Source organism: Centroberyx affinis, unplaced genomic scaffold (assembly GCF_046629955.1).
Source record: "Centroberyx affinis isolate AG114_WGS23_722 - 3 ecotype Tasmania unplaced genomic scaffold, CSIRO-AGI_Caff_v1 ptg001386l_1, whole genome shotgun sequence".
Lineage (NCBI taxonomy): Eukaryota > Metazoa > Chordata > Actinopteri > Beryciformes > Berycidae > Centroberyx > Centroberyx affinis.
The window spans coordinates 67949-90988 of NW_027279869.1; the positions used below are offsets into that span (position 1 = coordinate 67949).

Sequence of the window (23040 nt, forward strand, 5' to 3'; positions counted from 1 at the left end):
TACGGGTTAAGCAAGTCTTCAACATATAGCAGCATGACAGTACAGAACAGACTACTTTACAGACTGGAGTCAAATCAACAAGAGACATTCATCCATGAGCTACAGTACAGGTGTGGTTTTGTGCAGGAAAAGCTTTGAAATATCGCTGCTGTTGGGTAAAAACCTTATATCTTTGAAAAATAGCATTATTTTTAGACTGACAACCATGAATTTTAGAAAATTTACAAGGGGTTTTCAAATTTATAAAATGGCCTCCCAAGCCCAAGGGTGAAAAGGTTTTCTCATCCCATAGAATACCATGTAACCATTCGATCCTGGAATAAACATGAAAATCAACAAAATAGGAGTTGCAAGGTTTTCACCTGACAACAGCAATATTCTACCAGTGTTGATGAGGTGTTGTTGTGGAACAGCAGTATTTCCATCTCAAACTTCTGCGGGTCTTCTCTAGGCTGGAGCTGCTTTCAGAATATACAAACTTTCTCTCAACTTTTCCTTATCCCTCTCCCTCTGTCATTTCATTGAGACGTGAATGAAAAGTAAAACAGGAAAGGAACAATTTCAGATTTCAGCCCTGAACTCAGCTCCCCTTGGTTCAGAGAGGAGACGAGAGGGAGGAGTTACAGCAAAGGTGGCCTTAAGTTCCGGTATTGCATTTCACGTGAATCGATCCCCTGGATGTTAGAGCAACTTGGCACATGTACAACAGTAGGGGTGGGTGAGGGCATCGGCCATTGGCATGTTGAATCATCAAAAAATAGCCCAGTCCAATGAGAACAGAGCGCTGGCAGTCCACTGGGAAGATCCCATCAAACATTCAAGTCAATCGAGTTTTAGGTGTCCAATCACCATGAAACCCCGGAGGTCCAGGAAGAGCGTCTGTCTGGGCCAATCAGAGTGTCTGCACCAACACGGGGAAGAGCAGGGAGAGGTGCTCAGCGCCTCGGATCGGTAGTTTGTGTGTGGTGTAGAAGTTGATGACCTCTGGGATGGTGTCAAAGGGCGGGCTGTTCTGCCCCAGCACATACTTTCCATCTTTACACTGGGTGAACTTCATGTGCATGAAACCCTGGCAGCTCCTGTGGGCAAGATGGATAGGCAAAGAAGAAGAAAAGATTTAGATGGGGAGGGAGAGGAGGGAGATGAGGGAAGAAAGAGAGAGACAGAGAGAGAGAGAGAGTGAGAGAGAGAGAGACACCCAATATAGAAGTGAAAAAGAGAAAAAGTAGGGAAGAGAAAATGAAATGTGGGGCACAGAAACTGTCACGCCACGCGCCGCACATTTTGTCACATAATGACACTGTGGAAATGACAAGGCTGGATATATGTCGTCTTCTTTTTCCTGCATTTTTATGGCACATTTCTAACCAAGATTTAACGCCATGTCACAATTTATGGGAAAAGCAGGGGCAGGGGGAACGGAAGGAGGGGAGGTAGTGATGGATGGATGAGTGGTGTAATGGCACACGAAAGGAAAGACAAAGGGCAGTGATTACAGTACAGGGCAGACAGAGAGAGAGAGAGAAAGCGACAGAGGGAGGAAGAATGGTGAAATTGTCTGGTTCCTCCCCTTTAAGAGCCAGGCGGCCAGCGCAGGACTTCCCCTTTAAGAGCCAGTCAGCCAGCCATGATGTATGTCTAATTATAGAAGCAGAGGGAAAGACAAGGGCTCAAACTAGCCACCGCTTCAAATCGTCATTATTTTAGTAAATCAAATCAAACAAAGAAGAGCAGTTGAACACAAACACAAGCGCCGACTACAAACAGCCAAACAACAGGCGTTTTATCATCATGCCACTGGCTTCCACAGCATTGTGAGCCACTTCATCACGTCAGCGCTCAAAGCTGAGAGCATGCTTTCATCCACTCCTGCTTGTTTTAGGGTTTCTTTGAATCTCATGGCACATTACAACCTACCATTGCTCTTTCATAAATATTTATGCTGGTTTTAAAGCTGGCTGGCCTGTCTGTTTCAGTGCTGACTCACTTTGTACTGGCTCTTTGTGGTCACACTAATTTTGTCTCCGTTTAACAACCTTCGGCATTCTGCCCATTGTTCACATTACTGTCTAATCTTAATGTAGGTGTGGTTCACTTTTCCAGGAAGAGATACAGCCACAATGACACAAGCACATGCCTGTTGTATTGTTTCGCAACATTTAGCTGATATTAGCTGATATTATACAAAGTCTCCTGTCCTGCTTCTTTCCAATTTCTGCATAAGATACCTCATCGCATTAAGGAAGAAGTTACCCTTTCCTGAATATCAACACGGAAATGGTGGGACAGTATTTCCCATCATATTATCTCACAATTTTCAAATATACATTCAAAGAGTTGCTGCTGCAACTTGTTTCAAATTCTGACATGTTTTTCTTTGTTTTGTTAAGACTCTTCAGTGGAAGTTCAGTGGAAGATGATTCCTCCTCCTACACAACCAAAAGCACATAGCAGTGACAGAGTCTGTGGTTTTATGAGAGAGATTCCTTTTTTCAGACTTCAGGCTCTCCTATTGGACGGCCAGGGCCACTTATTCTGACCTTGCTGCTGGAGGGAGTGTGTGTGTGTGTGTGTGTGTGTGTGTGTGTGTGTGTGTGTGTGTGTGTGTGTGTGCGCGTGTGTGTGTTTAGCTGTCACTCTATCCATGTACATGAGTAATGCATGAGCTTGTTTGTATGTCAGCACAACATGGTGACACTGTGTGCCTCCCGCTCTCCTCTCTCTCCTTCCTTTCCTCCCCGATTCCCTTCTTGTGTGGCCCACAGAAGGTAATTCATATTCATTAGTGATTAGGGAGAGGCTGATGTGCGCACTGAAGTGTGCTCTACCTGCCTGATTACCACTTAGAAGGCTCGCCGGGGCCAGGCAAGAAGGCCACAGAGAGGGGCCAAGAATGGGGAAAGGAAGAAGGGATGAAGGGAGAGAGGTGTGTGAGAGGGGGCCGATGGATCATGGTAGTAATTACAAGGGGGAGATTTGACCAGATAAGCAGTATTGTGCCCTGCAAATGAGTATCGGGAGAGGAATCAGTATGCCAATGATCTTAATCGGAGGTGATGGAGGAGGGGAGAGAGAGAGACAGAGAGAGAGAGAGGAGAGGAGAGGAGAGACAGATGGAGAGGTGTGGAGAATGAGATATGAGATCAGTAGCTCAAGTTGGCTTCACCCACCCCCTCCAAACACACACACACACACACACAAACACAACAACACAAGCACACACTCAGTCACACAGCAGAAAAACAAAAGTGTATTCAATCAAAGTGTAAAGTTGTTTATCCGAGAATGATATAGATGGTGCTCTACCATTTGACCCCTTGTTATGGTGGCAGAGTCACAGTGTGTGTGTGTGTGTGTGTGTCCTACCGTAGTGACAGGGAGTAGTCGGAGCGGCTGGTCTGACTGTTCCTCACCAGGTAGCTGCACTCTTTACACAGCGTTAGCAGCGACTCTGCCTCTGAACGTGACAGCGCACCGTGGTACCACCTGACACACAACACACACACACACAGAAATAAGATAAATAGGTCAACTGCTTGTTTATCAACAATAGAAATCTCCAACCATTCCAAAGTGGTAAACCGTGGTAAAAGTGTTAAAGTGTAATGTGATTCCAACCTATTTTTAAATCTGCTGCTATGGGAACACAACAGTGGCAATGGAAGTTTACTGTGTGATGATTGTGGGATTCTGCCTTAACCAGTAGTAGTCTGTTAATAATTATAGCAATACAACCTCGGATTATCCCTTGGGGTACCTGTGATTATGGGTACAATAATGATACGATAGGTACAAGTTCTAGTCGAGTACAAAACCAAAGTAGAGTCACAAAACCGGAATTTTGACTTTAATAACAATACTAACTTTAATATAACTTTAATCTAAAAATTCAATACTACTGCGATACAAAGGAAAACAATCAATGTGCTACCACCCAGGTTTGGTGTTTGTCTTTGTCGGCTCTATATGAAATAGTTCCATTCGACACCATCGTTTTGTACACAGGTTTAGATGGACTGGCATTAATTTCAAGACTGGTGGACTGTTTGTTTGATACTGTTGCCAAGTTTTTTGCTGTTTGACTACACTGACTGCTTTAGCCCACTGTCAGGAACCAGACTGTGCATCTGTCTATTCCACTCCTCCTTATTCTTCTTCTCCACGTACAATTTCCATGTATACGCCCGCTGGAGGTTCAGCTTGCACATCTCATTTAGTGAAAGTATCAAGCGTTTATAAAAATCCAATATTGAATTCAATTTTTCGCAACGGGTTTGAAGTAGTATTGAAATTTCAGTTATCATGACAACACTACACCAAAGAACCCATAATCAAAATAAAGAACAGCAATTATCAATGTACTACCGAAAAGTTTACTTCAAAGCAGTATACATTCATAACAATAAAAATCAATAAAACACAGCTACCCGCGTTTCATGGGAGAATGTCTGTAACCGATCAGATTGCTTGGCTGACACTACCAACTGTATAACATGACAAGTAAAGTAAAACAGTTCAAGAATAATGAGAACTGCTTCACACACCATAATCAAAAGACAGAACCGCAGTGACTGACACCAGCAGTGAGATATATATATAAATATATATTTTCAGCTGCCATAATGATGTATTTTCCTCAGACATGACATTCTACCATCTAACAGGCCTGACAGCCAAGTGTACTGAGTGCTACAGGTTGAGGATGATGCTGCTTCTCTGTTTAAAGCAGAGCTGAAGGGGACCACAGAGCTCATAACAGCCCTTAAGAGACCATCAGGGAGTAATGGGGCAGAATAATCAACTACCATCCTCTAGTGAGTGTGTGCGCGTGTGTGTGTGTGTATACGCCGTGCGTGTGTATGTGCGCTTCAGGGGTGTCATGTACTTGGATTTCATTAGTAAAATAGCTCTTTATGTACACAGATGCAGCACATAAATTACACCAATGATGTCTGAAATTACAAGACCAAAGTAAATGTGTGTTTTTAATGTTCCGACTTAATTAGTTCTCATCCTGACCTTTTGTAATTCTATAAGCTCTGCTGAGTGCTGCTTAGCCGAAACACATAACCGTTTCGTCTTAATGTGCGCACGCCCTTAATAGATCAAAGAGCAGTGCAATAAAATGGATTTTTGGCTTTATTTGTGGGATGTGCAACCCGTTTCTCCTTTTCAGAATAAGAATTGCTTTAATCACAAAGTATGGTAAATGTACAGCGTTTGTCCTGGTGACATTTGCACAGAGACATATGACAACATACAGGGTTTAATAGCACATACTAATTAAGTTTGCATGCACAGAGACTTCCATTCTTAACCCAGTTATTCAAGTAGCCCAGGTTTGAGTTGAAGCATGTAAACATCATAACTCTTAATGATATTCCCATTATGAGAAACCCGGTTAAGATGCCTGGCTTAATACTGTATTACTGTGGAATTTAAATATCTTACTCCTTTTACATTTGGATAATGTCTCGCACCATATTATGAGTACATTTGCAATTACGATTACTCTTACTAATGGGATTTTTTAAATGTCTTTGCTTTGTATTAGAAGTAACCTACTGCCCAGTCAATGAGGGTAGCTGGTAGACAAACCTTTTTCATACTTTTTTTCTGGCCGACTGTCTGTCTGCGAGACACTTCAAGTAGACAGCAATATTCTGTTACCTGGTTTATTCATGGCAACAGGGAAACTCAATAACAGGCTATCAAAGGCACATATAAACCGCTTAACCCGATTAAGACCTGAAGTATGGCTAAGTATAGCCGATTTACTCAAACATAGCCACTGGTACATATTTTACACATATATAATAATAATAATAATTGATTACATTTATATATAAATGTATGAATTTATGAAGTTCCTATGGATCTAACAGAAGACAGCGTACATACACCTGCTTTTCCAGTGGCAGGCTGGGGTCCACTCTCTCCCCCACCATGTTGTGGGCTTCCTGGGGCATTCTGAACTTCATGCCCCCTCCTGCGAGCGGACTGGACCTGGGACCTGGAGGACGCAACCGCTCTGTGGGGGATGAAGAGCGGTCCCACTCTGCACCATCAAACTGCACTGTTGGCAGAGAGAGAGAGAGAGAGAGGGACAGGAGGAGAGGGGGAGAGAGATATGGAGAGACAGACAGGGACAGACAAAATGAGTCACATTATTTACACTGTACTATCATCAGGGATTAACCCTCACAGCCAGGCTTGGGTACACATCAGATATCCTGTTATTACAAAGCCATGCATGCAGCAGAGAGACCTCTCACTGAAGGGGCAAAGTAGAGGGGAGCAGGTCCGGTTCTGGGTGAGTGCAAAACCATCAGCATCATCGCCATCATCAACATTATTATGAGTCCCCCAGGGCAGACAATACAAAATGATATATTACAGGAAAGAGCGGAAACTGCACTCGTGTTGCACATTGGAGGGGCAGAGAGAGGCTGCTAGTAGGGGGACCCACAACACTGGGAGTGCGGTGGTACTTTATTTTGACCGACCACCACAAATGGAAACTAAAACAAATGTTTACTTTTTTGGCATGTTTTGATCAAACTTGGACATTCATCAGGTTAGGATCCAAGCCAGATTGAAACACAGTGTTGCCAAAAAGCGGGAACTGAATTCCAGTATGCTGCGTATTTGGTTCTGTTCCATGCAGCTAGTTCCTCAACCATGCACCTGTATTGGACGTGCGTATGAACAGACAATCATACAACCACCGCTAATGGGGGAAAACACCATGGTAAGAAAGGGAGTGCTTTCAACCGAACAACCTAACAACCACAAACCACCACCAGTATCCATGCAGCCATGAGCCCAAGGCGGGGGTCAGGTTGGGCAGATGCGGGCCACTGGGGGCTCAGGGTGGAGGGATAGCAGATGCAGGACAACAGCCTGGGTCATGGAGGTCAGGGTGACTGCTAAGATGGGGGGTTGGTATAAAGGAAGGCAAGATGGGGGGTGTTGTTCGGGGTGAGAGGTCACCTTGCTCTCTGACGGGAGGCTCCTCCTCCAACTGACCCACTGGAGCGGGCCAGGGCAACTCCGACAACTCCCTCATTTCTAACAGGGGTGAGCGGAGAGGAGGGGAGAGACAAAGGAAGCAAAACAGTGAGATATCAGTAGATGGGTTTTAAAAGAGTTAAATGGAAGGAGAATATGTGACATAAGAAGTGAGAATGAGAAAGGTTGTGAGGGACAAAGTGAGTGAGAGATCTGAAAAAAGTAGAGGGAAGGGAAGTGTTGTTGAGAACGGGAGAGGGTGTGTGTGTGTGTGTGTGTGTGTGTGTGTGTGTGTGTGTGTGTGTGTGTGCAGGTGACAGTGAGGCGGTGTCGTGAAATGAAGTTAACTATAGCTCCTGTCATGAAGAGAAGTCAAATATACCTCCTGTCTCCTCTCCTCCAAACGCTTGTGGAGAAAATAGCTTCAGGTATTTCAGACCCTGCATTTACAGCAATTTACAATGTGAGAGAAGACAAAAGGAAGCAATGGATAGGATAAGACAGAGGACAAGAGAAGTCAAAGACTGCATTATTTATAGCCCTCTGAACTAATCTACCTCGGAAAATTGTCTGGTAGCGCCAGACGCAGGGAAAACAAAGCGTGACTTCTGCGCGCTGCAACCTATGAGCTAACATGGCGTAGTATGACCGAGGAACTGAAGTGACGCTGAATGACATGTGTAACCGAGCATACAGAAAAACCCATTGAGAGTGGAGGGCAGACAATTCTCCATACAGCATCCTACTGTACCTAGGCAGGAGAGGAGAGGAGAGGAGAGGAGCGGAGGTTGCACCGTGAGACAGAACCAAAAATAGCTCATTATCCACCATGGCAGGCAACCATCTACTGTAACAGTCATTACTGCAGCTTCAGTGGCAACACACACACTCACAGGCACAGACACACAAAGAGACACACACACATTATGTGATTTGCCTCGGTTTCACACCATACATTTAGCCCCCCCACACAGCGAAAACGGATTACAAAACAAATAAAAGGAAAAAGCGGGTGACATCTTAATGAGCCGACAAATCCAAAGACCCCCCAGGCCTGGGACATCAAAGGCCACCTGAATGGGCGTTTGAGGAGAGACCCAAGCTGTACATACATGCTTCTCTCCCTCCCTGGTTAATTATTGAGCAGGCAGACACACTCCGCCACTTTCTCTAGCTCTCTGTGAATTATTGATGCATGGCGCAGCACAATGGCCCCATCTGGAGCGGGCCGCACCTCCGCTGAAGCCAGGATTAAAGTGTGGCCTGGCACCCCTCAACGCTGACATGCACGCAAACATATAGGCACGCAGGCATGTACATACACATACACACACACACACACACACAACACCTAAACACCGCCACACTCTCCTGCCTGTCCGCTTGCCACCACACCACACCACACCACACCACACCACACCACACCTCACACCTCTAATTCTGTGAGACACGAGAAAAGAGCGAGGGGTGTAAATGGGAAGAGCGCAAAAGCAAGTGGAGGGTAAAATGAAAGGAGAGAGAGAACGGAGACGGCCGAGGCAATCTATCTCCAATCAGAAATGTGCTCAGTCATTTGAGTGGGAGAAAATTCCTACAAGATTCCTCTTCTCTCAGGTTTGGGTAGCTGCAGTTTGTGTGTGTGTGTCTGTGTGTGTGTGTGTGTGTGTGTGTGTGTGTGTGTGTGTGTGTATGCGCACCCAATAAACGGCAAAAAAATATCCATCTTAACAAGGTATTTAGTCTAATACTGAGTCTTAAATTCTTGTATTCCTTGTAACCAGTGAATCCAATCTGCAAATGGGGTGAGATCATTTCACATTGCATTAAACAAGCCATTAAGTCTAGTACTGTTGAATCTTAAAATCGTATTTTTCTTAAAACAAGTAAAAAAAGATCCGCCAATTGGGTGAGATAACTTCACCCAACTTCTTTCCAATGCAAATCAACTTCAAGACTTTCCTTGAATTGAGTGACATTATCTTCTTATTAACTGAGTGAACTATCTTGCTTCAAGATACTGTCACTTATTTCAAGACATTTTTCAAAACTGGTGAAACTGCATTTGAGACAAGTGACATTATCTTACACCATTGGCATATTTTTTGTACTTGTTTCAAGAAAAACAAGATTTTAACACTCGATATTGGAGTGAAAGGCTTATTAAAATTTGGTGCGGTGCATTTGTTTCCAATGCAGTACCCGTTTCCTTTTTCTTGAAACAAGTGACAATATCTTTAGGCAGTTATTAGGCAGTTTTCTCTGCAACAAAGGGTTTCAATCCTCATTCACATTGCATCCCAGGTGTCAAATATTCCCTGATTAGATGGCTAGAATGAAAACCAGCAGGGCTCTGGATCCCGATGACTGATGGCACTGAAAACCACTGCTCTACAAGCATCAAGATTACTTGATTCAAGAACATTCTTGATTTGCATTGGAAACAAGTGAAATTATTTTTTCACTTGCTTTAAGAAAAATAAGACTAAGTGAATTGTTAAGATGCATGTTTTTGGCCCTGTGTCTCTGCGGGTTGGGTTGTGACCAGATTCTAATGCCAGTGGAAAATTAACTCAGTATGAGTCCTCCAGTAAAGCTTCTCACACCGGATTTACTGCCTTTAACACACGTCCACTGTGCTAAGCTGCTCACGCTCTCTCTCTCTCTCTCTCACTCACACACACACACACACACACATACACAATGGAGACAGCCAAAAGAACCTATTTGAGGCCAGACAAGCACTTGAAGGACAGAAGATGTGAACAGGTGTCGGTGTGCGTTTGATTAATGGGAAAATTCCAACAGGATTCCTCCTCTCTCATGTTTGGGTGACTGCTGCTCTGTCTATGTGGATTCTAGACGCTATTCAGGGCCAAGGACATCCTGTAAAAGTATTATAGCTGTACAGTTACTGCAGCAGTGTGTGTGTGTGAGAGAGAATAAGTGAATTGTATGTGTGCACTCATAACACGCCATGGATTCAGCATGACCTTGTGCTGATGCTTGTGGATAGTTAACTCACAGTAAAAGGTCCATTAAACAAGATTATTTAATTTCCCGTAGCAGAAAACGACCAGAATATATCAGCGGCAGTTTGATAAGGTTGGTAATCAATACCAATGATTCAATGATTACTTGGCCAGGTGCTGAGATTTCTGGCTTTGAAAAACTCATTTTATAGCATTTTCGCATTTTCAACTGTTCAAAGATGGTGCTGCAGGTGGGCGAGCAGAGCCGCAACACATTTCGTTTTCAAGCCAAAAAAGCAAATGACAAAGCAATATTATTTTGCATCGTGATATATTTCCTCTTCACTACACATTTCTGCTATAATTGGGTAAATTACTTGTTCTATCGAGAAATGTGACTTTCAGATTTCTGTCAATCACCTGACCTGTCAATGTTGTTGCAGTTCCTTTGTTACTGATAGAGGTCGATAAAAGTCCAAATTACTTAATGCCCCTTTAACACCATATAAACCCCTCTGGTAAAGACAGATTTAGATTGAAACGAAAAACAGCTCTCCTACATGCACGTCTGTTCTCCTCACTCTAATAACAAAAGGCAGAATACCAGGCTTATACACACACACAGGCATGACATGTCACTCATTCACTAGCAGGGAACATCTGGCTTCCATTCACTTCTAATGGGAACCTGTGGATCTGTCATACACAAAGAAGGCTGTTAGCACTCTGCTTTGTTCGCCAATACAAGACAATGAGGCACACTTCTAATGGTAAGGAGAGAGACAAAAGGCACGGCCACATCAGTGGTAGCAGCTTATATTCATGAGTTGTATTCAAAATCTACTATATTCATTGTCTAAGCGGTTAGAAAAGGAGGACATTTTCTACCAGCTCTTTCTCGCATTTTGAGCCAATTGATGAAACAGGTGAGAGCAATTCCGTAATTTGTGGTCTGGCAAAATCCCATATACGCCTGGCGCCTCCACCACCTGCTAACAATTACCAGGAATTATCTGAGTGGGAGGGAACGACAAAAATAGGTTTTCCTATCCCCGATTTGAACAGAACATTATCGACTTGACTGACGGATAACTGACTTTCCAGTTCCAGAAGCCGTTTTCTGTGTCCCTGAAATAAAGGAGGAGCAAACAAAGACAATAGAATAGCTTCATTAGGCTCATTTAATGAAGACATCTGCCTGGCACCCCATCACCTCTCTGCACACAAAGACCTTCTGCTGGGCAAAATGACCCCCATAAGGACAGACAATTAACACCTTATGCCAGTGCAGGAGGGAAAAAAGACCTGCACGCATTCACACAAGTCCCTCTTTCATAATATGGATCCACACAAAGCATCTACACGTCTGTTAGATGCAGTTATTCCTTTATTATTTCCTGCTGCAGATATGGACGTGTACCATTTTGGCTTTGATTTTAAAAACATAACACATTCCTTGACTATCTTTTCTGTGTATCTATTTTCCAGGGATTCAATAGACCCATTCCCTTGTGGCTGCGCACCACTCTCTCCATCTCTCTCTCCCTCTCTCTAACATCTCTCTCTCTTTATCTCTGTCTCTCTCCTTCACCCGTCTCCCTCTAAGTGGGGCATTATCTCTCTTTTCACATTCCCTCTCTCCTTGCCTCTCCTGCCCTCCCCTATTTCCATCACCTCTTTCCCCATCTCTCGTATTTGTCGGCAAGAGGGAATCGTGGAGGACATGCCTTTTCATTAATGTCAGTAATGCTTCACGCTGAAGGAGAAAGACAAGGAGCGTGCAACGGGGAAGAGGGAAAGGGCAAGAGCGAGGAAAAGTGACAAAGAGAGAAAGGGGGAGGTGAGAGTGAAAGAGAGAGAGAGAGAGAGAGAGAGGGATGAGAGCCCTTCCGCTGTGCCAGTAAATTGATGAAGATGCCGGTCAGATGCCCCCTGGGTCTGCTTGGAGCAAGAGAGAACAGCGTCGCACCAGAAATGGAAATCTCATCTTTTTCTTCCCTCGCATGTTTGTCTGCATGCACACATGCTACACACACACACACACACACACACGCAAGCACAGACATACATTTTCAGGCTCCCACAGGAACATGAGCATGTACACGTTCACAACACCCGAGGAAAGCTTGTCCTTTTCCCTCAGAACACATGCACACACATCCGGACATAAAAAAAACACACACCCAGATACACACGCACATACACACACACACACACAAACATACGCTCACCATCTGTCAAGGTGTCTTTACAAGCTTCCCTAAACTGAGCTTCCGTTTCAGTATTCATTAACACTTTAAAGCAACCTTCTGCATTCAGCAATCAGTTATTTACCCAAGGTACTCTACCCAGGGTAATATTTGAAATTACCTTAAAAGCATTTCAAAGATTCGTTCATTGCATGTGTGTACTTCTACACAGAGGCCCTCTGGCGCACAGGAAATTATGCGTTTTACATATCAAGCAACAGCAACAGCCGTTTGTTTGGAATAAATAGAAGAAGAACGGGGTTGTTAGCATGAGCAGTAACAGCCACCATGGCTGAGCAGACAAAGAAAACACTGGCACCTACAGAAACTCAAACTACGTCAACAGAAAATCCAAAGTCAAAGCAAAAACAGTAATGATTACTTATCACCAAAGATGTCACCGAAAGGGAGAGAGAGAGAGAGAGAGAAAAAACTCATGGATTACCACTTTGACCTATTTATCAGGGAAAGGTTTTGCTGAACCTACACACTCTTTTTCACCACCGCTCTGCTTTTAGTTCCAACAGATAAACACATTCATACTTTGAAGCTTCCCTGTAAAACCTTCTTCTACTGCTGGCCACTGAGCAGCTGCACTGGAACAAGTGGAGGGTAAGTGCCTTGCTCAACGGCACTGTGACGGTCATTGTTGGGGTGGGTGGGGGGGTTATGGGGATGTTAATGTTAGTCATTCACTTTCCACATCCAGATCTTTGAAGATTCGAAGCTGCCACTTTTCACTCACAAGCCCATTTCTCTAACTGCCGTCATCTCTCAGACGGCCTGATCAAAGCCTCCGTATCAGACTATAAAACTTAAAAACCTAAACCACCCATTCATCTGCTCATTAGACATGGCCATCAGAGAGTTAATGAGATGGTGCTTTTCATTAGCTCACTAATTGGTGCTGAATGGCTGCAGGGCCGATGTCTCACCGCTGGACTGTCCATTGACTTCCAGGAATTAATGCCTGCTGTAATTTGGGCTGGACGGTGGTGACTGGTGACAGCTTTCCAGTGTTGTAATTAAAACCCACCGGACTGAGAGAAGCCTGTCACGTTCGACCCCTCAGGCGCTGCCAGGCTCACCCTCACACAGCTAACTGAAGTGGACTCCAATGGGAAATAGTGAAAAGGCTTTGAAGGTGCCAGAATTTATTTTTGATACTATTTGGAATTACCCACAGCATGCGATATTCGCAAATACCCGGCCGATTACTGCACATGTAAGCATGGATAAGCTGAAAATTATAATGAGGCAGATTCTGTTCAGAAGCATTAGCAGCCAAATGCAATACACATAAATCCACATACAATATGTACAGGCAAACACCCCCCATGCGCTCATTTGCCAACATGCGCACAACCTCTTCTCACCCTTGAATTAGGTGCCTGGTGATAATCAGAGCTGGTAACACTGGTTGAGAATAATGTGTATATGTGTGTGTGTGTGTGTGTGTGTGTGTGTGTGTGTGTGTGAAGGTGATGATGAGGCGAGGGCTGAGGCTGCTGGCAGATCGCGATGCCCCCCTTTGCCCCCTGTAGCGGGTTATCTGAGCGAGTGTGTCACATCAGCAGGGAGGGAGGGCTGCGGGGAGGACAGCGCTGTCACCGCTGCCGTGCTCGTGTGTGTAAGTGTGTGTGTGTGTGTGTGTGTGTGAGAGTGTGCCTGTGTTGGCGGATGACTGATTGCACCCTGCCACAATGGCCCTGACTCCCCCTCCTCCCCCTTCGCCTCACCTCGCCCTCCCCCCTTGCATCTCCACAGCCCCCGACCATTAATTCTCCTCGACGCCCCTCCCCTCTGAGGCACTGGGCCTCCACAAACATCCACTGAGCTGCCATCAAACCCTCCATAACCTTGGATGTCCCTTTCTTTTTCTCTCTAGCCAACTCTCTACTGCCTCTCTCTCCATTTTCTCTCTCTCTCTTCTTTCTCTGTCTACACTCCCATCTCTCTCTGATGCGTTTTCTCTTTCTCTCTCCATCTCTTCCATCTCTCTCTCTTTCTCCCTCAGCTCCTTATCGCTCTCTCTCTCCCTCCGTCTCTCCCCTCCCTCTCATGTAGGCCCTGCCTAGCAACGCGGAGTGGGTCGGGGAATATGGATTAAATGTGAGAATGGAAAATACTGTTTGTGTGTTTACACTTCAGTGCTTTGGTCTGCTCAGACAGACAGCACGCCAGCTCAGAGTGCTGACTCTGAATGGAAAAAACAAGGGGTCAGGCAACTGGAGGCGCACAAGCGTTTTCCTCCACCGCGTTTTCTAATGGTGCTGTAAGCTCTCCTCTCCAGGAGTGCATATGTGGCATAGGGAGTAAGAGATGGAGAGGGGGGAAAACGAGAGGTAGAGGTAGGAGTGAGTGCTCAGTAGGTGAGAGGTGATATTGGCTTTTAAATTAACTGTTGTGCACCTCCTTTCCAAATCATCTAAATTTTCAAATAAGTTACGGCGTCTCTTTAGTGCTTCTCTGGTTAATGTGATTGGAGCATGAACACGCTGTGAATTTATGTGTCTGTGTGTGTATTCAGACGAGCGTATGTGTGTGTAGTTGTGTTTTGCTTTCGCACTTCTGCTGACCATGACTCTCCTATTAGCACTGGATCAGTCACGCACATGTAAGCATGTAATTAACTGAGAGGAGAGGGAGGGGGAGATACTGGAGAGGAAGGGAGGGGAGTGAGAAGAGAGGAGGGGAGTGAGGCAGGTTGATTTATTAGCCCATCACCTTGACCTCCGTGACTTGGAGATGCAGCTCAATTAAGATGGCTTGGCCTGCCATACCTTACACTGATCTACTCCTCACTGACCTATCAGTCTGTTTCTGTTTCTCTTTACTCTCCCTCTCTTTCTCTCTCTCTTTCTGTCAGTGTCTCTTTATCTCTCTCTGTCTCTCTCACCTTCGCTCTCCCTCCAATTATGTTCAAGGAAAGGAACATAATGGGATGGAATTGACATACATTGCCAATGCGACTTTTAAAGATAATAATCACTGCACCCATTATTTTTAAACACTGCAGATAATAATGATGATTATAAAAGAAAATTAAATCTCTCCCTACCTCTCTCCCTTCCCTTCCCTTCCTCTGTCCCTCCTCCCCTAACCTTCTTCTCACACTGTGTTTCTATGTGAAGTCACACACAAGGAAGAAGGACTGACAGTCGATGCAATTCTGATGATGGTTGTTGTGTCTATCGTGTGCGAGTGTGCAATGACTTTAAGAAAATCAATGGTCATCAAAGGTGTTTGTATGTGGTGTGGCAAGAGTAATAGTGAGGCGGACAGATATGTGCCGTCTGAGCTGAGACGCTCTGAGAGTGAAGGTCACTGCAGTCGCATCTTCCTGCAAAAGGCTTTGGAGGTGCAGTGACGGGAGACAGGCACTGTATTAAAGGTCAGGACAGTTAGCTGACTATTTTACCATCCAGCATCACCCAGCAGTGCTCTATGTGTTCCCGGGAGTGCCTTGACCTTTAACAAAAGTACTTTTTTGTACCTACAGTATTTACTTGTTGGTTGTACCTCTTCCACTAACTGTATTGAATGATGCCCAGTGTTTTGTGTGATACTTTGTGATACTGTGGGGATTTCTTTTTGCTTGCCACCCTCCACAGAGAGGTCAAAGTCAGCCACACAGCAGCGCTCCTGGAGCTGGTAGGGATTCAGTAGCTGTGTTTACATGGAGCCTTTTATTCCACAGATAATCAAAATAGTAGCCCAATCAGAATAAAAATGCCTCATGTAACCACCTCAATCAGAATAAACTGGTCCATTTCGAATGAAATTTCATTCCATTTGAGAGGGGTGGTATAACTCTTTCATAATCCGTTTGATGGATACAATTTTGTCATGTAAACACTCATTCTGATCACTTTTTTGGTTGGAATATCTATACTCTTTCTGTGCACGCTTGCCTGTTTGACCTAAGTGACGTCAGTGATGTTTACTTTTCTCTGAATCATTGCAGGTACAAAACAATCAGAATTAAAAAATATGGCTCCTGTAACCGCAGCTAGTGTCTTGCTCAACAACACTGCAGCAGGGTGGATGCTTACCAACATGGGGCCTTTTTACTCACTCCTCCACCCTACTGTTTTGTTAATTCACCCAACAGCGCATTGGCATTTCACATTCTACTCAGTTACCTGCGAAGGCTTTAGAGATGTGGTCCTTCTTCCACTCCCAGGGCTGGTCGTACTCATCGGCCGGCCTCTCATCGTCTTGCGGCAGCCTGCTGCTCTCTTTCTCTCCTCTCTCCTCCTGGGGTTCGCCGTACACCAGGCCCAGGCTCCTGCCTCGATCCTCCAGGGTGTCTCCGAAGCCGAACCCCCGGCCTCGCTCATCCTCGTACGGGGTGTCATACAGCTGCACCCCGCCCCGCGCCCGCCCGCCTCCAGGACCACGCTGCAACTCTAAAGCATATGAAAAAAAAACACACACATTTATACATGTGCACACACAAACACATGCATGCAAGAACACACACATACACACAAAATGACATTCAGAATATTGTCTGATGTGTCAGGGTTTACAAATTTAAAACAGGCACGGGTATAAGCAATAATATTTGCACATAGTGATGAGGTTCCTCTAAACAAGAGACTGAAATTATCTCTACCTCCAAGTATAACAGAAAGCCTGTTGAGCTCTGACATGACTAGAATTTGAGGAGGGAGACAAATGATGTTTGCACAGCTTGCCGTGAGCTCAGCATCTCATATGTGGGGGCTTAACAAGGCCTTGGGCTAGACGTCGAGTAGCAACACGGTAGACAACCCCCCAACACCCCCCACCCCCTCCGCTATCCGCATCCCAGCAGCTATCCAGCACAGCTCACAACAGTATCCACATCCCCTCGTTAACATTTTCATCACTTTCTCAGCGGGTTCCGACCAAGAAATGTTTCCCAGCACCTGCACCTGTTATGTCGAGTCAAATGCGACCATGAGATAAAAGGCTCAGAGATTATTGACGCAAGCCAGAAGACGAGATAAGATTTCTGAAACAACAGATGCATCGATAATTAGGAGCCTCACAGCTGCAGCAGCAATCAGCAACGGCTCTTTGATGAGTTGAACTCAAAAATGCACACTTAAAAAAAAAAAGCAGGAGATATAGAATCACAGAACAAAGAATGGAAAAAAAAAATGAAGGAGTAGGCATCTTTTGTGTCCACAGCCAGCGGCCGTGCTAAGGAGGTGCGCTCATGTGAGAGGGAAGAGTGCTAAAACTAAATGGGAGGGTTCGCTGGTGAAAGGCAGAGCCAAACTTTAACCTTCAGACGACAAGACACTGCTATTGGGCGGCCCTGTCGTCACCATGGCGACCGAGCGGAGGCCCTGGGGAAAGGCCCTGAGGTTATGGAAGAAGGGGGTGGAGGGAAAAAGAGAGAGAGAGGGAGAGAGAGAGAGAGAGAGAGAGAGAGGAGGAGCAACAGAGAACAGGGAGAGGGTGGAGGGGAGAGGGTGGAGGGAGGAGGAGAGAGGAGGAGAGGAGTGGGAAAAGGAAGAGAGGAGGAGGTGGGGATGGTGAAAGGGGGTGAGGAGCAGGAGGAGGAGAAGGAAGAGGGAAGGGAAGGGATAAGGTAAGGTGGGGAGGAGTGACGGGAGAGAAGGACAAGGAGGGGAGGCGGAGGAGTGGGAGAGGGGGGGTGGAGGGGGGGTGTGGGGTGTGGGGGTGGAGGGGGGGGGGTTCTGTCTGCGTTTGATGTTAAGTCATTGAGACAGAAGCACAGCGTGGCTGAATGCTGCTCTACCTGCGCTGGGAGCCCGCAGTGTCAGCGGCAGCCTGGAGATGGAGAAGATGAAGGCAGAGAGATAAAAACAGGCGTGAAGCAAATGATAAATGGATAGGAAACATGATGGAGAAAAACACAAGGAGAGGGAAAGAAAATGGCAATTTGACAGAAAGGTGATAGAGATTGAAGATTGAGTGGAATGGGGAGGGGGGGGGGGTCTATTTAGGCATACTGATAACTGTCAGTCTGCTACGTGATGCAAGGAATGCAAAAGGAGACCTGTCTTTTATCCACATGAACTGAACTCAAGAACTGTGACAGTCAGAAACACAACAACTTAAGAGGCGGATAAACATCGATGATTTTCTTTCATACGAGTACGGTCTTTGGGGTTTGGGGGTGGGGGGTGGGGGGGTGGGGGGTGGGGGGTGGCGGCACAGGTGTCGTTTCAGGACAATCTTTGCGAAAGATAATTACTATTCCAATCCAACATCTGTCTTTGCCACTCTGCTGTGTTTTTTAATGAGCAACCATGCACAGACTGACAGACAGACTGACAGACAGACAAAAGCAAGCAGACAGACAGATCTAGATTGACAGGCTCCATTCAAAGCCCCGTCTATGAAAGAGCTGCGACAATGCTTTGCTAAACGCTCAGCCAACACTACTGTGAATCTAATCTCTCCATCCAACTGGAAAAAGAAGCAATTCTCTTCTGGGTTTCTCAGATGACTGTGGATCTGTCTCGAAATGAGGATGCTCCCTTCACCTCAGCCTGAGATTATGAACTTCATTTGACCACCAAAAAGGCAGCAGAAGAAGTGACAACGGAGAGAGAGGACAGGACATACAGTCGCTAAAAGACAGATTAGAGTGCCGGCCAGACTCCCCTCAGGGCCGGGGAGAACCCTCGAGATGGAGAGAGATAGAGAAACGGAGAGAGGAGGGGGGGTCTTCTCCACCCTAAATGACTGGGACAGACCAGGCAGAGCGCAGAGAGAGGGCAGAGAGAGATGTTACGGGAGGAAAGACAAATGGAAAACGATAGATGTGAGCTAGAGGACGGGAGAAAATAACAAGGGAGGAGAGTGAACACTGGATAGAGACATCTCTGAAGAGAAGTTTCATGAGCAGAGAGCAGGCTCAGTCACTGCTACCAAGGAGGATACATTCTTTTATGAAGGCGGAGATAAAACAGTTTACCACAGCGAAAAAGAAAGGTAGCAAACAGTGATAATATAATTGTATCATCACAATGTTGATGTTCATTAAAGAACTGCTGACAGGTAATAGATCAATGATAATATCATTACTTTATGCTATCGTTTGATATTGTTTTCATGATTTGGTGCATCTGAAATGCAATATAATATCTGACCAGTAATGTTATCTTTATGTAAGTAAGAAGAGCCTTTATCTCAACTTAACCCTTTAGGGTTTTAAAGGCTTAATTTAATACTGTGAAGCTAATTGTGTTGTATTGTTTGTATATATGTACGTCTTTGCTATATGTGGAGATAATTGAAAATTATGATGAGAAAATTAAATGCAAAAGGGAAGGGAAAGGGAAAATGGAATGGAACTATAATACCATTATACTATATTATAACAATATGGACCACTAAAGCACCATCAGACTGATAAGATATTCACTGATGACACATCCTTTTCTAGTAATGATATAATCTCCTGACCTGTTATGACCCTCTGGGCCTCATATGGCTCCATGTAGCCATTGTTCTCACAGGGAATGGGTCCCAGATCCGGTTCAGGTCGGGGGTCCAGACGAGCATCAAACGGGTCCGAATAATCTGTGTCCCCCGCCAACGGAGCAGATGGCACCACCTGAAGGACAAAACACACACGTAGTCATGGAGAATGGTTTTGTTACAGAACATAATATATCCACTTTCAGACAAATATGTTTCCAGTATTTTTTGTCTTTATATTTCAAATACACAGACAAACCAATTAAAAAAATATCTTTATTTTGCAGGCACAGGTGTCAAAACTTTAACGGTACTCTATAATGAGACTTTCATGTCAGCAATTATTTTTAAGAATTTTGGTATAAACTCTTCAATTAAAGCATCCTAGAACATTATTGTTATTACTATTTTGCGATAATTAGGAGAATTCACATTCAGCCTGTAAAAGGTGTATTAGTGCAGAGTGTTGCGTAGACAATAGCTAATCAAGACCAGAGACGGAGAGAGCAGTACAACACTCCAACATGCAATCACATCCTCATTGAATGGCATATGAAATATACTGTATGTTTGATTACAGACAAAATGTTTTTGGAGTATCATTATAACACTAATTTGTACCTTTAGTGTGGTTTTCCACTGTATGTGATTGACAAACAATAGGCAAACATCAAAATACCACACCAACGCCTTCACACAAAAATACCCTGCTTTATATTCAGAGGCTACACAATATAGCTCCCTCTTCAAGAATGCAATTTGTCCCCCATTTGAAAGCTGTATGTTATGCAGCGACAAAAAAATAGGCCTGTCTGAGGATGATCAGGTTGTTGGCTGGAGGACCGGAGGTGGCAGAGAGAATAAAGAGGGAGTTGGTTGGTTGGTTGGGAGCATTTGTTCCTCCATACATGCACAGGAGGAAAGCAGTGGTCAGCTGGCACACTGACAGCTACAAAGGCAGCCATATGGTCACACACACACATGTACACACACACAGGACATGTGCGCATACACATATACACACTCATCCACCGTCTCCCTCTTTCTTTCTCTCTCATTTCCCCCACTCTCTTTCTCTTCATTTATCTCTCTTTCCCTATAGTTCTCTCTCTCCATCCAACAAAGGGGGATCGCTCAAGCGAGGCACGCTGCCCAAACTCCTGCTAGACATGCACACACCCTCGCAAAATTACATCCTAATCCCCTGTTGATTCTGTAACAGGTTATCGATGCACAGGAATCTGCAATGTTAATTAGAGCGCGGATGTTCCCACAGACCCTGGGAAATTAATGAGGGCAGGAGGAGCACGGAGCGGAGGAAGGGGCTATCGACTTGACTTAAGACTACCGAACCACTCCAATCCACTTCAGGACTTTTCAGCACTTGTAGCGTTTTCCACGAGAGGGAGACATGGATTTAACTGCAGCAGTGAAAACGGTTTAACCCTGAACCACACTCCTTAACTTACTCAGCGTATGTGGGCTGAATTAATGTTCCCTTGTAAAACCATGTTCAGAAGCAGAGGCTCTGTTTCTGCCTCGCTCGCTCGCTCTCTCTCTTGCCGCCTCTTTGTCTTTCTCCCTCTCCTTCTCCCTCTCAGTAGCTGTGTGTTAACATATACAGTACATATCCAGGACAACACTGCAGTCCTGGTGACACCAACATGACCACAGCATAAATGATGCCTCCCTGTGACCCCTGACATATCACCATACGGTATTTGGCCCCTGCCATGTGCTCATCCGAGGGTCTCTCTCAGCTTGCAAAACCAAACCCCATTTATTATTTATGGAAAGACATAAACTCAAGGGAGTGTGACCCCTCCTGACTCAATGGTCCGCTCAAGCCATCAATAATGCTTTCTTGCATCAGGCACCTACAGTAGAGTATCCAATTTATGTGGTGCGTCGGACACAACGTGATTAATGGAAGCAATGCATATTTGTGACACACATTACCAGTCGCTTGCTTAAAGAGGCTGATCAATAAAGCTGTCCCAGTGATGGAAAGGGGATCAGAGAGAAGTGGGATAGTGCTTTTTCCTTCTCCTGCCTCCCACTCTCACTCCCTTCCTCCATTAAAGGAGAGGAGAGCCACACAAAATTCTTATCTCCGCATCAGCTGCTTTTTGTTCTATACACCTACAAAGAAATGAACAGAGATTTCAGGGGAGAGAACTCTTACAGGTTCTTGCTGGTCCTCTAAGGAGATCGCGCTGAGGAGGATCTTGGTGCGCCCCAGCTCCTGGGAGTCCACCTTGATCAGTCTGTGTTTGGGCGACTTGGTGTCCAGACTGGAGGACTTCATGGGAGACCCGAACACGGGTGTGGAGGGGTCGGCGGTCCCGGACTCGCTCCTGGACCGACTGTCAGAGTCCTCGTAGGGATCCTCAAAGTCCAGGTTCTTCTGGAGCCGGTAGGCTTTGAGGATCTCGCTCTCGGTGTAGTCTGGCGTGGGCGGCTGAGGAGGCACCCGCCTGCTGCCGAAGCTCAGGTAGTCTTTCAGCCACTTGGCCATTATAGCTCTGCTTCCACAGACAGTTTGGTAGGATGAAGGCAGGAGGCTGCAGAGACACAGACAAGGGGGTTAGTTGCTTGACCTTATTTCTGATGAGATCGTGTGAGCTAGGTTATGGATAGATGGATTGGATTAGCAGTGTGTGTGTGTGTGTGTGTGTGTGTGTGTGTGTGTGTGTGTGTGTGAGCGTGCATTTGTGAGCGTGATAAACCCGATAAATTATGTATGCAAGGAAGTGCAAACAATCGAAGGGTTAAAAATCAGATCATCTTTAACTTTCTCCTAATCCAGTGGCTCATCGCACTATATGAAAGACCCACAGTAAACTACACCAACAGCTGGGATTTATGTACTCCTTTTGTTTTACGCAGGGGCAATAACACAGTCTGGCATCTGGACTTTACCCCAAAGGCTGCAATTACATTTCACACCCATGTAATAAAACCCGATTTAATCCTGCTGATAAAAAAAAGCAAAGACAAAGGCATGGGAACAGCAAATAACAAAAGAAATCGTCAAAGTGGCACCAAAACATATTTCTCATTTGCTTTCCGTGTTTTTTTGGGGTTTTTTTTTATTTCACCAGCATAAATTACAATAAGTTGATTAACGAAAACTAATTTGGGAAAACAGTAGAAAAAGCGTATATAAAGAGCATATATAATGTTTCTTGAAGTTCTTCTCTAGAGATCATGAAGCACCAAAACACCGCATTTAAATCCCACTGAGAGCGCTGCGCTGCGATGGCACCACTACTTACCAACAGTATTCAGACCTTCAGCCACTTTGGATGCTTTATTCCGCGTTTCTTCATGTTGGTGACATAAAAAGACACCAAAAAGTG

General features: G+C 45.1%; 1 protein-coding gene across 1 annotated transcript; it reads right to left on the reverse strand.

Annotated features, from left to right (window-relative positions):
- Positions 1–812: 812 nt before the first annotated feature.
- shdb (Src homology 2 domain containing transforming protein D, b) lies at positions 813–23040 on the reverse strand. Its single transcript, XM_071526138.1, has 7 exons — positions 22957–23040; positions 21864–22242; positions 19664–19814; positions 16375–16641; positions 5902–6076; positions 3367–3486; positions 813–1079 (listed from the first exon to the last, which is right to left on the reverse strand). The coding sequence occupies exons 2-7, from the start codon at positions 22194–22196 to the stop codon at positions 893–895; spliced, it is 1233 nt and encodes a 410-aa protein (XP_071382239.1). The 5' UTR covers positions 22197–22242; positions 22957–23040; the 3' UTR covers positions 813–892.